The sequence below is a fragment of the Empidonax traillii genome, unplaced genomic scaffold (assembly GCF_003031625.1).
Source record: "Empidonax traillii isolate 1590-97213 ecotype Southwest subspecies unplaced genomic scaffold, ASM303162v1 scaffold423:size1405600, whole genome shotgun sequence".
Lineage (NCBI taxonomy): Eukaryota > Metazoa > Chordata > Aves > Passeriformes > Tyrannidae > Empidonax > Empidonax traillii.
This window is the reverse complement of record NW_020955616.1, coordinates 372,154-389,498: the sequence shown is the minus strand read 5'-3', so window position 1 is coordinate 389,498 and position 17,345 is coordinate 372,154. Positions and strand designations below refer to the sequence as shown.

The 17,345-nt window shown below is 44.8% G+C and overlaps 2 protein-coding genes across 4 annotated transcripts in view; one reads left to right on the top strand and one right to left on the bottom strand.

Moving 5' to 3' along the window:
* Positions 1-3,626, bottom strand: part of LOC114062624 (glutamine amidotransferase-like class 1 domain-containing protein 3A, mitochondrial) — a 5,096-nt gene extending 1,470 nt beyond the window's left edge. Inside the window, exons 1-2 of the mRNA XM_027894299.1 lie at positions 3,427-3,626; positions 893-1,064 (exon numbers count right to left, since the gene is read on the bottom strand). Coding sequence (XP_027750100.1) covers positions 893-1,064; positions 3,427-3,534 — 280 coding nt within the window. The 5' untranslated portion in view covers positions 3,535-3,626. The remainder of the gene's footprint in view (positions 1-892; positions 1,065-3,426) is intronic.
* A 106-nt stretch (positions 3,627-3,732) lies between these two features.
* Positions 3,733-16,848, top strand: CLN5 (CLN5, intracellular trafficking protein). Of its 3 annotated transcripts, none has more exons than XM_027894282.1 (4): positions 3,733-3,907; positions 11,424-11,589; positions 12,729-12,954; positions 15,488-16,848. In XM_027894282.1, coding segments are annotated over exons 1-4 (906 nt in total). In that variant the 5' UTR covers positions 3,733-3,905; the 3' UTR covers positions 16,000-16,848. The 3 variants fall into 3 exon arrangements, with proteins under 3 accessions (XP_027750083.1, XP_027750081.1, XP_027750082.1); XM_027894280.1 differs by lacking the exon at positions 3,733-3,907 and adding an exon at positions 9,387-9,555; XM_027894281.1 differs by lacking the exon at positions 3,733-3,907 and adding an exon at positions 9,676-9,823.
* The last annotated feature ends 497 nt before the right edge of the window (positions 16,849-17,345 follow it).

The following is a 17,345-nucleotide window of genomic DNA, read 5'->3' as shown; positions in this document are numbered from 1 at the left end:
GTAAGGTTATTAGTAAGTTATTACACTTGATTTTTTATGGAATGTTCATGACATCAACTTTTCTACAATAAACATACAGAAATTTTCACAAGTATTTCAATGGACAACATCAAGAAGCTTTGCATTTTTAGTATTTTTCCTTTCCCAGTTTGCTCACTTTCAAGTGTTATCTGAAATCTCTGAGGTAAGATTTTAATTTTCAAACTCTATTGAGTTTATTTCCCTCTAACAGTTATTACAGCAACCCCCAGAGCCTGGGTTATAAGAGCATGAAATTAACGTGGAAAACATCTGTGAGCCTCTACTCCCGCCCTGATCAGCCCTGGTATCAGACACACAATTTTAGTGCTGGCAGAATGTTTCTCTGCGTTATACACACGCTCCCTCTGCTGGCCTTACTTTAAATTAACATTTAGGCCTAATCACGAAGGCAGTATTTGACAGTACTATGAATATTCTGAAAAGTGATCTTCAGCAACTCATAATTTCCTCATGATGCTCTGGTGTCTTCATTTTTAAAAGTGATTACAATTACCTCTGTCTGGAAGGCAATTTTTTGGTCTCTAAATAAAAAATTATCCATAGACATGTTTAGTATAACTCGATCAGCAGCAGAGCAGATACATAATTAAAACAGAATGTACTCACATCTGAGAGGGAATATAATTTATCTGGCGACTGCTACTCTGCCAACCATTTCAGAGGCCCTAAAATTAAGGCATTGACACGTAACACCAAGTTCTGACCCTATTTTTGTACTCTGGTAAGTGTTCTTGTTGGCAAGTAGGTAACTGAAGTTTTCACAATCTTTAGAAAGAAGGAATGGTGTGATGCTTAATGTGAGTTATTGAACTTAATGACTTAATAATTAATAAATATATTGAGTATCTACCAGGGAAAATAACCGCATCAAAGTCAGCAGCTTTCAGTTCAGCCAAATCCTGAATGTTTCCTCTTGCCAATCTGGCACTTTCAACTAACACATTTCTCTTCTCTTCTGCTGGACTTCCTTTTAGGTGATTGACTACATCTCTTTGCTCAATATTGGGGGCAAATATCTTCACCTAGTAAAGAGATAAAACAATTTTATGAATGTAAACAGAACTCATACATATTAGTCACAATAAAGATCATTTAATGAAAACAGGCTTTGTCCCTGAAGTCTCTTATCCAACTTAAGTGTATTCCATGGCGTGGATCTATCACACTAAGTATCTAAAGTGACATATGATATATTAGGATGGGTAAACACAGCCATTCTCCCCATCCTATTCCTGTAACATTTTGACAGGAGTGCATTCTTACACCAACATTAAGCTTACTGATTTTGCCATGGCTTGCCTCTCCTCTGCAGATAACCCCAAGGACAAACAGAACACCACAATTTATACCAGCAGCCCGACTGAACCAGCAGCTGACTCTGAAGAAAGACTGCTCTTAACTATTATGGGATAAGAGTGCTAAAAAAGTTTGACAGTAAAAAAGCTAAAGATGCAAAGTTTACAAGCATTTCTAGTGCAGACATAAGAGTTACCAGCTGCCCTAAAACACTAGTAGCAGAAAAGAAAAGCAAAACATGAAAGAATCTATTTTGATTAGACACAAAAGGGGAATGCTGCATCAAAATAAAAAGTTTCATGAAATGTGTAGGGCAGGGGCTGTTTTCTGGTGTTTGTTTTGAAGCTTCCTTTGCAGACTGCTCAGAGATGACAAACCTGTGCTAAATATGAGTGTGCTGTTGTTACCATCAGACACCTGAGTGCAGCTACACGCAGATGGACAGTGACCACCTTCTGCCATCTGAAGCCACAGATAGGACCAAAGCACACCACTGTGTCGCGGCCTAGTTACCTTCTCTGGTAACTCCCAGTCCATCAAAAAGAGCCCAGAAACAGTGAGAAGCAAACAAGCAGGTGAACCCCAGCAAGAGCTGCAAAAGCAACTGGAATGAAGATCAAGGATTTAACCCATCCTCAGCTCCCCGCAGCCAGAGGAGCAGGGACAGGCCTCCAGCCACTCCTCGTTCCTGGGTTCAGAGAATCACAGAATTGTCAGGGTTAGAAGGGACCTCTGGAGATCACCTAGTTCAATGCCCCTGCCAAGGAGGGTTGGAGCAGGTTACACAGGAACATGTTCAGGTGCATTTTGAATGTCTCCACCACCTCCCCTGAGCAGCCTATTCCGTGCTCTGCCACCCTCAACATAAAGTTCCTCCTCATATGGTGGAACTTCTTGTGTTTTAGTTTATGACCACTGCTCCTTGTCCTGCAGCTGGGCACCACTGACAACAGTTGTCACTGTTGCAACAACATTGGATTTGTTACCTTGTGTGTAACAAGCCAATAATTACACACTCGACAGAAGCATTGATTATTTGTTTCAGAGCTATGTGAGCCTGGGTGCTCGGTGGTATTCCACAAACCAAGCACGCCCACTGGACTTTTCACCATTATTTATGCACGGAAATTCAGAGTTAGCAACTTTCCAAGTACAGCCCCACTATTATCACTGGTTAGTAACTGCCACACAAGTTACATAACCCCAGCTAATTTCTACATGTGCTCAAAAGAAGGGTCTTCACCTGGGCAGGGGTCTTTTTGACCTGTAGGTGTTAATTTTTAGTATTATACTGAACATATTTAAGATAGAGGATACCTGGACCTTGAGTATTTTGCCAAGTAAGCAATCTATACACAGACATACACCAAGGTCTTGATTTAATAAGTCCTTAAGGCTTATTAGTTCCGGGATGCCCTTGAGTAAGGGATGCTGACTGCTATCTGTTCTACTGATATACAATACCATCTTGATCCTTAAAGCTTTTTAGTTCCCGGATGTCCTTGACTAAGGGATTCCGGCTGCTGCTCGTTTCACTGATTAGGTGTCCTTTCGCCCTGCCTACCCTTGAAAGTATACAAAGGTCTTACATCAAGGAACTTCCTGACTTAAGATAATCATAACATAGCCCACACTTTGCAACAGCACCATCCTCTTGGCACCCGCCTTTGAGATATTTATATGCATACATGAGATCAGGAGATCAGCCTGCCTGCGTGTGCCCTCAGCTCCTGCCAGGGGAACAGGCACGTCTTTGCGCGGGGGAGGACGAATAAAAAAGGCGAGGAGACAACGTAAGGAGGGAGGTTATGGCTGAGCAGGAGTGGCAGTGTGCAGTGGTGGCATAAAGACCATCGCAACCCGGGGTGGGGGCTCCGATCCCACAAACAGCGGGAGCCACCGGGCGCGGGGGCGCGGCCAATGCGGGGGGCTCTCGGCGGCTCAGGGAAGCAAAGACACGAGTCAAACATAAAACCCGGGAGGAGCCCGGCCCACCGGGCTGTGCACACATTCACACACACACTCTCTCACCACACACCCCCTCCGCCCCACACACACACACACTCTCACGGCCCGCCCCCCTCGTACCTCGGCGCCGGCTCGGCTCAGGTGCACCAGCGCCGCCGACGCCTCGTGGATCTCGCTGCCATCGAAGACGCCGCAGCCGGCGAGCACCAGGGCCACCCGCTTGCCCATGGCAGCCGCCCCCGCGCTCCTCAGGCCCGGGAAGGGGCTGCTCCAGGCCGCGAATCCAGGCCTGGCGCCTCCGTCCCTCCTTCTCCTCCTGCCGCGCCTGCGCCGCTGGGATACGCCGCCGTCTCCATGTTCTGCGGCCGCACGGGCGGTGGAAAACAAATGAGGAAAGCTGGAAAACAAGGGAGGTGTGCCTTTAGGCAAAACAGGTTCCGGCGTGTGTTCGTCCTCATCTCTCTCCCGGCCTGCTCCCCGCAGCGGGGCAGTGCCCTGAAGGTGCTGCAGTGACCCTTACGGTGCTGTAAGACACCTGCATTCCTGTCGCTAGTCCCAAAGTTGCTCTGCTTTCAGCAGGACCTCGCAGAGGCTCGGGGATGTACGTGTGAGGTGTTTTTTGTTGGTTTGTTTGTTTCATTTTACGCATAGGGCTGTAACGGAGTAGTGAAAATTGGCCTCCAAATTGCTTTGGAAGCCAAAAATGTGGAGTTTGGGTAGAGGCCAGCAGTACTGGCCTCTTTTTGTTTCAGCGATACTCTTGGTTATCAGACCCGCGTACTTTTAGGCACCCTTAACCTCATACCGTGTTCTAAGGAGCTGCTTCATTTTAGTAGAAAAACCACAGGCTTTTAGAAAAACACCCTTTCTTCTTTCACCCACTCCCAGCTTAGTTGCTAAGGCATTGCTCAAGGGAACCAAAGGGAATGCATCCTGAGTCTCCTCATTAGGACTCTGCACACAAATGCCACACCAGAGATGAGCTGTACTGACTTTTAGCAAGATCTCTCAGCTCTCGGTCCTTTATTTTTCATGAGCTGCCTCTCTTATAATAGGAAGAAACCTGAGCTTCATAATGAAAACTTACACTTTTACTGGACCAGAAGGCTGAAATGCTGGATCTTGGAGAAAAAAAATGGGAGTGTCTTCCAATAATTTGGAGTATGGGTTTTTTGCAGAGGACACAAGAGTGCATAGGCTTGGAAGAAAAAAAAATACATATGAAGGCAAAGCCTTTTTTTGTAGCAAAACGCATTCAGTTGAATGCTGATTGATTGGGAGTCTGTGTGGGGTGACAGATGGGGAGATTCTGGAACAGGAAAAGGCCAAGATAGGGAAATTCCCTGCTGAAGGGCAGACCCCTAGGCAGTGTTTGCTCCAAGTGATTGTAGGGCTTCAGCTCAGTGTCCACCACAGCCCACACTCTGCCTCTTAGGATTGAGCAGGACTGCAGTGACTCCACTGGGAGTTTTCAGAGCTGCAGTCCCCTTGGAGTCCTCTTCATGTTTGAGAGCTAGAAGGAAGCTGCTGCCTGGAAGGAGTTTAAACTCATTGCATATTTGGAGATACGAGTGTAGTTCCAAGCTCTCCTGTGTTAGGGCCCAGGGTTAATGTTAGAGCTATGAAACTGAACGTGTTTAGAACTGGAATACCCTCCTTTTTTCTGTCCTGACTTACTGGATAGTCTTTCTGGATGGACCCTGGACCTGAATTGTCAGTAACCTCATCTCCCTTCTTGTTTCTGGCCCTGTCTCTTGTATGGACCTCAGATTCACATTATAGGTGGCCCTTTTTCCTGAATGGACTTGTTTGGCATGTGATATTCCCATCCTACTTCAGGTCCTCCATGTCACGTCTCTGTGCCAGCTCCATAGCTGCCCTGGCTCTCTTCCATGATCTAGCTCCAACCTGCTCATGTCACGTCCCTGCCCTGATTTTGTGACCTTGTGTGACCATGGCCCTCTGTGTCAGTCTTAGGTCCGTGTTTTCATCCCACCTCATGACATGTCCTTGCCCTGGCTCTGCATCACCCTGAAGTAGCCCTGTGATGACTCTTCTCTGGCCTGGGCCAACAAAAGCAAGTAGCAACAAAAGCATTTCACAGGGAGTGCACCTCTGAAGCCAGATATTTTCGAGGTGAGAGGACACACCTTGACGGAAGAAGAAGCTGTTGTCAAGGCCCCTCAGTGCACTAGTAGCCCCATAATTAATGCTCGCTAAGGTCAGCTGTGGCCCCCACCCACACACCCTCCGGCCACCAACCTGTGGGCTCTGTGTGAACTTAGGCCTGGAGATCCAGACATCACCTGGGCTATGCTGTAGCTGTGCATGTCCCTGTTGTCCTGACATACGGGCTGGTCTTCCTGCACAGCTGGTGAACTGGTGCTATGGGTAGCATCATCTTCAGTCCTGCTTCCTTGATCGACCTTGGATACAAGTAGTGTAGTCCTGGGCTTGGCTCTGCCCTGCTGTGTCTGGGACTGTTGCTAGATCCAACCACAACAACATGGTTGTTCCCATTCAGAAACTGAATAGCAGTGAGGTTCCATTAAGAGTCCAATCATCAGAAAAGTCCACAGTGATGAGGCAGGTCCAAGGTTAAGCTGGGGTGACAGATGCACGGGTTGGGCCTGCGTCAGTGGAGTACACAGCTGGGCACAGGCACAGCTGCAGTGCAGCTCAGGTGGGAGGCAAGAGCCTTGGCTTAAAATCAGGTCTCCAGGAAAGGAGCAGAAGCAGTTTCTGACTTTGCTCACAACAGTTTTTATCAGACCTTGAGCAGGCAGTGACACACCCTGAAGGGGAGAGAGAGCAGGTACTGTTCCCCTTCAGGCTTCAAGGGGTTAATTACGGCTTCGTCCTGGATCCCAACCCTTTTCTTACTGCTCAGGATTTGAGAAAGATGTTTCTTTAGTGGAAATCCTGCTCTAATGTGCCTTGGTTGCCTAACAACAGATTTTACCACTAGTTTAAGTTTGACTTGGAAAGCTCTTTGTATTTCACAGACTGCATCCAGATGACTCACCAATTCACTTATCCCTACCCTGCAGCAGATTCCAACGAGTTCCTCTCAGCTTAAAACTCATGATGAACTTCATCTGCATCCATACCTGAACCCTCATCCTATGTCTAAGGCTTCAGCAGAAATGCAGCTTGGAAAGAAATAATTTCCCTCACATACCCCCTAAGCTGGCTGACAAAGCAGGGGCTGCTCCACAATCCCAAAGCTCACTGAACTGCACATCTGTCCTGAGCACAGCCCTCATCCTCACTGTCAGGGTCAAGGAGGACCTGAGGGGAACTCTTAGCACTACCTTGTACAGTCACAAAGCCCAGCCATTCTCCCTTCCTGCAGGAAAATACATAGCTTTCTCCTGCCCCAACTCACAGTTCAGGTGGCATCCCAGGTTACATAGCAGAGTGTGGGTGTATAGGAGCCCTGTTTCTGGCTCCTGTTCTCAAGATTCATACCCCTCAAAGGTGGAGAGTGGACCTCAGATAGATGAACTCCTGTCTTTCAGAGTAGCTTCAGTATGACTTCAGGTAATGTTTGTATTTCTCAGTATGCATCCATCTGACTCAATAGCTAACATATGCCAGTGGGAGTATAAAAAACCCTCTGTGAGGAGTAGAGCTGCCAGATGTGTAGTTTTGTCTGCTGTGATCCATATATATATAACCATGACTTTCCTACCGAATGGCATATTGCCAGTGTACAGTCTGGCATATGTGTAGCTGTGGTGTAAGCACCATCCAGAGCAGCCAGCCCATTTTTGTGAGAGGCTTCAGGTTCAACAGCGTCTTTGCTGTGACTGTTACAGTGTGATGACTCATGTACCTGTTCAAAACTAAACTATCTCTTCAAACCCACAACTTTTGGCTGCAGCAGCTGGGCTTATTTTCCCCTTTCTCTCAGTACCGTCTATACTGTTGCTGCTAAGAGCAGAGACAGAGAAAGTACTGGTTTATAATGGGAAATCACCAAGAGTCTTCTTTGTTGGTTCAGGAAAATGTTCAGTTTTCACTAATCAAAAAAAAAAAATCTGGGAAATGAGAAAAATTTAGGAATCCTGTCAACTCCAGAAGATGATCTCTATAGGCAGTCTCAATCTTTCCTCAAAGCCTGCTATTAGACAAAGATGCAGATCAGCTCTGTGGGTTTATAATGGGGACTTAGACATGTTTCTGCGTAATAAACAAGATAGTTGCTGACTCAAATTGCTGACATGTGAGCATTTTAGCTCAAACATATTTATTCATAAATGTATTGGTCATTTATTTTCTCTATTAATACAGTTTACAACACAAGTTTGGTTGTATGAGAAGAAAAAAAACAGAATACCTTGCTGCAAAAGTTTCCCATGGGACGAAATTAAGTGAAATACAAAAATGCATTTAACATTTAAAAAAAAAAAAAAAAAAAACAAAAAACCAAAACAAACAAACAAACAAAAAAACAACCCCAAAATCCCAAGAGCTTTGCCATCTTAGTCAGTCAACCTAAGACCTTCAGCATCCACATCAGCAGAAACTTAATAGTCCACACTGCAAACTTACTTTGAGCCAGGACTAAGAACCTGTTCATACTGCATTTCTAGTTTTGCTAATGAGCAGTTATGGCAAATTCATGATGTCATTTCACTTCCTTACCTCCTGATTTCATAGAAGGGGTAAATTATCCTTCCTTTATTTCGTAAAGCACTTCAGAGTTACACATAAAAGTCTCTAAACCCAGGAATTACAGCTATATTCCAAACAAACACGTATCTTTTGAACAGATGAAAGAGCTGACATCTTGTACTACACTCAAGCTAGGAACATAGAGGACTGATTGTTCTTTAGTTTTGCTCAGTGAGCAGGGATATTCTACTGGCTCCTAATAGTCAACTGTCCACAGCACAGTTATTATTTACCCAGTGAATAGTACACACCAGTGCTTTCACTTTGCTGACTACCAAACTTTAACCTCCTGGACTCTGATGCAAGCATAGTCAGTTTTGAACTCCACAGAGCTGGAAAAAGCTGTGTTTTTTGCAGGGATGCTGCTGGCAAATCTGTCCTCACAGTTTCTCTTAGTTTGTCTGAAAGATAGTTCTCACCATTTTCATGAAAAGGAGAGAATAAATTGCTGCATAATCTCCAAAATGTAAGTTGTTACAACCTGAGTTAAGTGTTCTGAAATGGCTGATATGTATATGAACTTAGCTCGAAGCCCTGAAAGGCTTCAGTCAAGATTTCTTGGTAGCCTGAAGAGGCTTGGGCTTACAGGGTTTGTCACAGCAAAAGCCTCTCTGCCTTTTGGTGAGGCCTCACCTCATTGTTCAGGGACCAGACTCAGAGACCACTCCTGTCCATGGGTTCTGAGTGTGAGGATGGGCACTTGATGTCTTTTACAGATCACAGAATCAGCTGGGTTGGAAATGACCTCAAAGATCATTGAGTCCAACCTATAACCAAACAGCACCATGTAAACTAGACCATGGCACTCAGTGCCACATTTTCCTTAAATGCCTCCAGGGACGGTGACTCCTCCACCTCCCTGGGTAGTCCATTCCAATGTCTAATCACCCTTTCTGTGAAGAAATTCTTTCCTATGTCCTACCTAAACCTTCCCTGGGACAGCTTAAGATTGCGTCCTTTTGTCCTGTCACTAGTTCCCTGGGAGAAGAGGCCGACCCCCCCTGGCTACAACCCCCTTTTCTCCAGGCTAAATACCCCCAGCTCCCTCGGCCGCTTCTCCTCAGATTAGCGCTCCAGGCCCTTCACCAGTTTCAAAATATCTCCAAAGCATTGCGTGGAATTACAGGCAACAAATACTCCGGCTGAATAAAAAAGAACGCGTAGGTGCCTGGGTCTCCTGAAAACCGCAGTCGCGGTTCAGCCGGGTGGCGTTTTTAAGGGATGATTCGGCACACGGCCGGTCTCCTCTCGGGGAGCGACCCACGGATCGGCTCACCACCCTGCGGATAGGCCGTGCCCTCGGCGGGCACCGCCGGCTTCCCCGGGCCGGGGCCGGGGCCGGGGGCGGGCGCGGGGGCGGCCCTTCCCCTCCCCTCCCCGCCCTGCCCGGCCCGCCGCGGCACGGCCGCTTCCCCGCAGCTCCGGGCCCGGCTCCGCCATGGGCGCCGCGCGCCGCTCCCGGCTCCTGCCGCTGCTGCTGCCGCTGCTGCTGCCGCTCCTGGCGGCCTGGGGACCCCGTGTCTCGGCGGGGCTCCGCGCCCCGCGGCGGCGCTGGCCGGTGCCCTACAGGTGAGTGACGCGGGCAGGGCCCGCCGGCGCTGCGCTTGTTCTGCTGGCTGTTTATTAGGCTGAAAGGGCCGCGAAACCTTCCCCTTTGTAGTCGCGGGGCGTCGGTCATTCGTGCGGTGTTTGGTGTGTTCGGCTCGCTGAGTCCCACGCAAGGCCGAGGGCTGCGCTTCGCTCCCTCAGCCTCGAGAGGGATTGCTGCCCCGGGAATGGCTGCGCGCCCTTTAAACGCCTTTAATTCCCGCAGGAAAGTTGCGGCGAGGAAAACGGGGTACGCTTTGTTTTATTTTTAAAAAATTTAAGTCTGCGTCATGCTTCGTTCTGCCCGTGATGAATGAAATGGTGCGAAATCCCGTTCGCTGCTCCAAAGCTGCGTGAGCTCCAGGAGAAGTGCTGGTGGTGTTGGGGACAGCAGGAGAGCGCACGTTGTGGTGTTTGACTGGCAAAAACAGAGACAGCTCTGGTACGCTGAGGAAATGAGCCCCTTCGGGAGAAGAACTACGCTTACCATGTGTATTTTGTGCGGGTTTGTTGTATTAAAGGGAGGTTTTGTCAATGTTTAACTGCTGTCTAGTGCACATCTGAAATTTTCAAAGCCTGTTGCGTAATTCCTAGCAGTTAAATTTGCATCAGGTGATGCCTGAAGGAGCTGACCTTGCGGTCACGAGTTGTTCAGATTTTCGAGTAAGTTCTCGAGTTGCAAGGCTGGGTCTTGGGATGGTCAAAATTGGAGTATAGGCCTGTTGGTGTGAAGTGCTCAGAAATGTGGGATTTTAATGCTGCTTAACATGCTCATTACCTTCTTGTCACATGCAAGGTGCAGTTACGGAAATTGCATCCTACATTTTCAATCTAGAAGCAGGACTTAAATGTGTGGTTGGCATAAGTCTTTGTTTTCCTTGTGGTCTTTTCCCAGCCATACTCTTTAGGATTTTTTTTCCTCCCGCTCCCCTTCCCACCCAGACAAAACAAAGGCAGACATGCTGAACTTCCCAGCAAGCTTGGAGAAGAAGTCCACAGGGAAGAGCTGCACTGTCTCAGTGCTGCTGACCTTATTATGGCTCAGGAAGTCCCATGTCCTTGAGTCATCTCATGGCTGGGGTATTTATGCCATTCGGTAGCCCTGGGCAACTGAGTATGTTAGACTCTCAGGCAAACTTTACAAGATCTGGACAAGCTGTGTATGCCAATTTGTCTTATAACAGGCATATAGGAACCTTGTTTTAAATGAAATACAGTGAGTGACTCCGAAGGAAATTGGAAAAGGAAGACTTGTGAGAAAGGTTCTTTGCTGTTTGTTTATAGTATGATAATAAGCAGATTTGGTCTTTGTTTTTTGCGGTTTAATAAGAATGAAATGGAAACAGTGATCCTGACTAGGTTCTTAAACCTCTTTATCTAAATTAATGTAAAGCAATGAATTTTTTTCTGCTATTGGCAATATACTAAAAATATCTTCATCTGAAGACCTTTTACAATAGGAAGAGGAAGAACAAACTGGTCAATCCTTGTATAGACAAACTTGTTAGGAGAATGCTGCTGAGGGAGATCTCAAACTATGCTTTATCCAGCATCTATGTCTGTGTGATTTTGTATGTCACCCTTTGTAATCTGCATCATTATCAGTACTGTGAACAACATGACTTGCATCCTTGAGCCTTAAATCCTGAGGTCCTGTTTCTGCAGGTGTGCACTTCAGGAGACTTTCAAACTTGCGTACTCCAAGTGTTGCAGTGCCTGGATCACAGAATCAGTCTTTGGGGGTGGCTGGGCGTTTAACCTCTCCCACGTGGGCCCTTAGGAAGGCATGAGAATCCCTCCAGCTGCAAAGTGGTGCTTATCATTCTGTGTGCTTCTCTTGCTCAACACAGGCGCTTTGATTACCGTCCAAAAACCGATCCTTACTGCCAAGCTCGGTACACCTTCTGTCCCACTGGCTCTGCCATTCCAGTTATGAAAGAAGAGGATGTCATTGAAGTGTATCGATTACAGGCTCCAGTATGGGAATTCAAGTATGGAGACCTACTAGGACACTTGGTAAGGTGATAGTTTTTAACAAAGTTGTAGTGGTAGATTCAGCTGAATTCAACAGCAGTTGTCAAGAATGGGAGCTGTAAGGTTGGGTATATGACTATAGAAGAGTATTAGAGCACACACGCTAGGCTAGCTATAGGAAAGATACTCAAAGAGCACTAAGTTTCAAACAAACCTTACAGGATTTAGCTCAGCTAAAGAAAAAAGCACGAACAGCACTGTTGGTGGGTTTGAATATATAGCTGTATATTGAGAGTGTTTTGTATACACACACCATTATGTTTAGGGTATCTTTTCTGTGCTAGCACTGGATCAAGAAAATACTTCTATGTATCTTCTTATATCAGATGAAATAGTTCCTTAGTGTATTAAGTTTTCTATTGTTAAAAACTTGTATTTGCATGAACATTGATATCTATCAGGAGAGGACAGCCAGCTGGTCAGAATGATGGATCATGAGGAGCTGATTGCTTTTACAGTTCTTTCTCAAATGTAATGACCAGTATGGAATCAAAGTCTCCATTCATGGAGTCATGCAAATATGAAAGAATCTCAACTTTAGTAATACTTATATAATACTATAGCAGTAGCAAATTTAAACTTCAAAGCATGATTCCTAATAAATAAAGAAATTTTAGTGAACATGATATAGCAGCATCAAAACAAAGCACACCGAGTAAAAAATGGAAATAGATTCAAATCTTGTTGCTTCAATTCTTAATTAAGGTTGAATGTATGTTTTTAGAAAGAAATATTTACCTCATTCCTTTTGTGGCTTTCCTTATCAAGATCTGTTTTTGGTAACTTGGTTCTGCTACTCACTACTCTGATGCCCCCGTGAGGTTAAGGATCCAAAAGTCAGCCTGAGTTTGGATGATGAGATCCCACTGAGTACCTGCCTCTAAGTGACAGAATTTACAACAGATGGATAGATAACCTCTCAGACAGCATGATAAAAGTATGAGTGTGACTCAGCCTAGTGTGACTGAATCCAAGATGTTACAGGAACTCCTTCCCCTCCTATCACCCAGTTACAGAACAACTCCCAACATCTTACCTTCTGTACAGACCAAGCTGAAGTTATGATGATGGTAAAGTTTTGGTTTTTTAGTAGTTTGTTTTTTTTTTTTTTCTTTTCCCAGAAAATTATGCATGATGCTGTGGGTTTCAGGAGCTCTCTAACGGGCAAAAACTACACAATGGAGTGGTATGAGCTCTTCCAACTTGGGAACTGCACATTTCCACATCTGCGGCCTGGCATCGATGCACCGTTCTGGTGTAACCAGGGAGCTGCCTGCTTTTATGAAGGAATAGACGATGCACACTGGAAGGAAAATGGAACTTTAGTTCTCGTGACCACAATATCAGGTAGATTTCAGATGCTTTGAATAATGTTAATACAAAGTACAGAATCAGTCTTGTCTTTATGTAAAGCACTGTCTTTTAATTTATGTTCTGTAGGGTATTTGCAGTGTTAGTCACTGATGCTAATTTCAGATGCTCTCTTCAACGCAGAAAGTGGCATGAGGCTGCTGCCTTTTGAACAACACACTGAAGAGTTGTTAAATGAGAGTCATTTGGTGTTGCTGTACAAAAACGCTTGAGTCTCTTGAGTGTAAAAATAGCAAAAGAGCTTATACAGAGCCATTATGGACTCTTCACGTGGCTTCACCAAAACAAAAGCTTGTATTGTGAAGTGGCAGATGACTGCTGAGATAGAAAAACTTGAAAATATGTTCATTACTGAGCAAACAAATAAGGCATATTTAGAAACAGTCTCAAAGATAAAAAAATATTAATCTCTACTTCTGTCTTGCCCATTATCTGTCATAAAAACTGTGGAAATGTCCCCAGTAATAGGTCTCTGTCATACGTTGTGGAACAAACCTGTGACTTACACCTGTAAATACATGGGTGATCACCAGAATAGCTTCCTGGTATATACTGAACATTGCAATCCTAAAATGAAAAGGTCATTTAAATAAATCTGTTTGAGTGCTCTAGTAATAGAGTGAATGTCTTAGGAAAAAAGTTCACTGAGGACTTGGAGAGTTGTGTTTTTTGTGACCAAACCCACTTACTCTCTGAAGTTAGTGTAGTGTACAAGGCACAGTGGAGAGTCAGCTTACTGGTAGTGTGATGTGGTGCTTTATGTGTGCCTGCTTCCACTCTTAGCAGCTTTGCTGGCTGCAGTCTCCAGGTAGTCCGTCCAGTTTGTTAAGAAATTCTAGGCAGTTCTTTAAGCAGTGAAGTGGAGCTGCTTTCCTTTGAGTTTGCAGTTCATGAGTGAAGTCTTTGATGCCTGATACAGTTGGAATCTTTTGTGTGAATACCAAGTGAAATATTTTCATATGTTTGTAGAACTTGTAATGGTTCCTGCCTGAGTGGATTATTTGATGTCTAAGAAAGGTGAGGTTATGCTGGTTCCTTGTGGAGGCATTGTTACAGTCTTCCTTGCTTCTCTCACTTCTCATTTCCAAGAAACTTTTAGGGAGGTAGTATGTTGGAGGGCTTTGAATTGTCTGAATTTGACTAGGAATCTGAAAGTTACTGTGGAAGAGGGTGAATGGAGGCAAGCACAGATGGACAGCATCATAAGCTGAAGTTGCTTCCTTCAGAGAGCAAGCAAAAAGCATCCCATCTCATGGGATAGGGCTTTAATGTGTGAAATGGCTGGATCCTCTTAGCCTTTGTGAGATTCTATAGAACTGTTAGTCATCATTGTCAGACACCACAGTGAAGCCAGCTCATTTCCTTTTAAAGCCCATCAGAAAGGTTAATGTTACTTAGGAGTATGTTTCTTCCGTGGAAATAGGGCAGGAATATCCCAAGTCTCATTTTTGATTGTCTAGGTATCTTCCAACATACCATCACTGGAGCCATGCATTAACCTGTAATACTTGTGATTAATTTGCAGTGTTAAGGCCAGAACTTCATATTATGTCCATCTCGGTCTTGTTAGGAGAAACTAATCCTTTTCAGTAACACGCCTTACAGAACACGCAGTAGGAAGCTAATGGAGTAGGAATTAGAGAAGATAAGGGGAAACTTCAAACCCATCTACAGTGTATAAGTACCATTGTTGATACAGATTTAATGACTTGCTGTTTTATTAAATCAAGTCACAGGCAATTAAAAAATAAAGTACCTAATCCTTCCACTAAGCAGAGTGATTGTTACATTTACCATGAAGTCCAAAACTCTGAAGTGGGGAGTGAAGAGCAGTTAGAATGGGGTAGCCTGGGAGGCGAATGTCCAGAGCTTTAGTTACTCAGAGGTAGTAGCTACCAGAGAGACAAGCTGAGCTAGAGATGTCTTCTTCATTTCAGTTGTGAAATCACCATCCCCTAAATACTCCAAACTCATATTCTAATCTTTAAGTTTACTGGTCTTCACATCCCACTCGTCATTTGGCTCAATTCAGCTTGGCTGGCTCAGGAGCTGCTAAAACAGCAGGGTGTCTCAGTCTAAGGTTTCTTTTGTGAAGAGACATGAAAATGTCTGCCCTGAATTGCTGAATTTAGTTAAAACTTGAAGAAGTATAGAGATACCTGTTGCTTTGGTGAGCACTTTGTCAGCATTTCTTGTATATTATACTACCTACCCTGTTTGTCTGCACGGATAAAAGAAAATGAGAAGTGTCATGGTTCTCTGATGTTTGGATGTTCTGCCATAGTAGGAAGAAAAGGGCCAGAAGAAGGAATTAGTTTTAAATAACTTGCATGTAAGTGTAGTTTATTCAGTGGAGTATCACTTCTCCCTCTAACTTAAGCCCTGTGCCCATTTATGGTTAGGTAATGTTGTAGGCAAACTTTTGCAGGGGAGGGAGGTGAACCTTGAAATAGATGGAAAATACTCTGAGTTACCTTGTCTCTGCAATGCTTATTTTCATCTCTTACAGGAACCATGTTTAATAAAATGGCGGAATGGGTAAAATATGACAATGAGACGGGCATTTACTACGAGACCTGGACAGTTCGAGCGAGTCCTGACAAACAGTCAACAGTATGGTTTGACTCTTATGAGTGCTCGAAGTTTATACTGAGAACCTACCAGAAGCTGGCTGACTTAGGAGCTGTATTTAAGAAGATACAAACAAACTATACCAGCATAATTTTATTCAGTGGAGAACCTATTTATTTGGGAAATGAAACATCTATTTTTGGACCACTGGGAAACAAGACATTGGCAGCATCTATAAGAGACTTTTACAATCCATTTAAACCTCATCAGACAGTCAAAGAGTTTTTTGTGGATCTTTTAAGAATAATTGATCGTGTCATCTTGAATCATCAGTTTTACCTCTTCTACAACTTGGAATACTGGTTTTTACCTATGAAGTTTCCTTATCTCAAAATAATTTATGAAGAGGTCCCTTTACCTGTTGGAAGCAAAGAGTCCTTTGGTGTATAGCTGTTTGCTGAAGAACCAAACTTGCCCTTATGTCAGATTTGGAACATTACCATGATGGTGTTAAAGGGTCATATGTTTCACTGCTAACTGTAAAAGTCGTGTTGGGAAGGCTTTGCTAGACCACATGAAAGACTATGCATTTTTTTTGCTATTACCTGTATAACACATGAATGCTTCAGCATCTATGACTTGGTCAGCTTCTGTGTAACCATGGCCACCTGCTGAGGCTCCTCTGGCTGAGCTCGGCAGTGACAGAGGGGGAGTGGGGAGGCAGCAGCCTGCTCTGCTCTCAGGTGCTCTCCACATGCACGACCATGCCGTAGCAGGTAGCGCCTGACCACCTACACAGGTGGGACACAGCATTACAAGGACTAAATTGGCTCATCTGTGTCTTGGAACTAAAAAACCTGAGTGTCTTCATGTGTCCAGTTCCTTCAACACGTGCCTTAGATTGGTGGTTCTGTAGTTCTTTGGTTTGTAAACTGGGACCTATGAACTGTTCAGTGTTCAGCAGGGTGGGGAGGAGGGGCAGTGAATCTGCTAGAAGATGGCATGGGTGGTATCTTTTAACCACTGTAAACACAATACAGATGGCTCTTCCTCAGCTTTGTGTGTTCTGTAGCACAGATGAAAACCAAAGTGCAAGTGCCTCTTTTGATGCCGACATTGATGCATAACTGCAGCGTTCCAGCAGTCTCCTGCCTTAAAGCCCACTTGAAGCTTCAGTTACGTCAGTGTCATAGAACTCATGGGTTGTATTCCTTTCAGATTTCTTTAACAAACATAGAACCCGTAATATGAAAGAAGCCGCGACAGTTTGGGGGGGTGTAATGTTGGAGTTAAAAATCTGTGCTTTTTAGCTCTTGCTGGCAGTGATGCTTGCAGTAGTGGTGCTGTGCCAGCTGCACAACCCTTGAGTCCTGTTCCAGGTTTACCCTAGAGCAGCTTAGCGACTAGTTAGTTCCCTTTAAACCCAAGTGACCAAAGCCAAGGAAACACTGGCTTTCTGGAAACCACTGAGGTGCCTGCATACAAAAAATACACCTGCAGGAACATAATCATCTCCAAGTGTAGGCAGCTCACTCCGGTGTTTTTTTTTTAACAACTAGCTGCAGAATGAATGGCCCTCTTTAAGAGGTTATTGCTGTCTCATGGCCAAGCAGGAACACAGAAACCCAACTCTGCAGTTTCATTTGGCTTGAGCCGAGCCTGCTTCAGCCAAAGAGGGGTGTACACAGTGATTTGATTCAAATCATATGAATGGCAGAAAATTAATTAACTTTGTATTTAGAAAGTCACTAAAACTGATCAGTTGAATGGCACTATTGTGTAAGGGGATGAACATG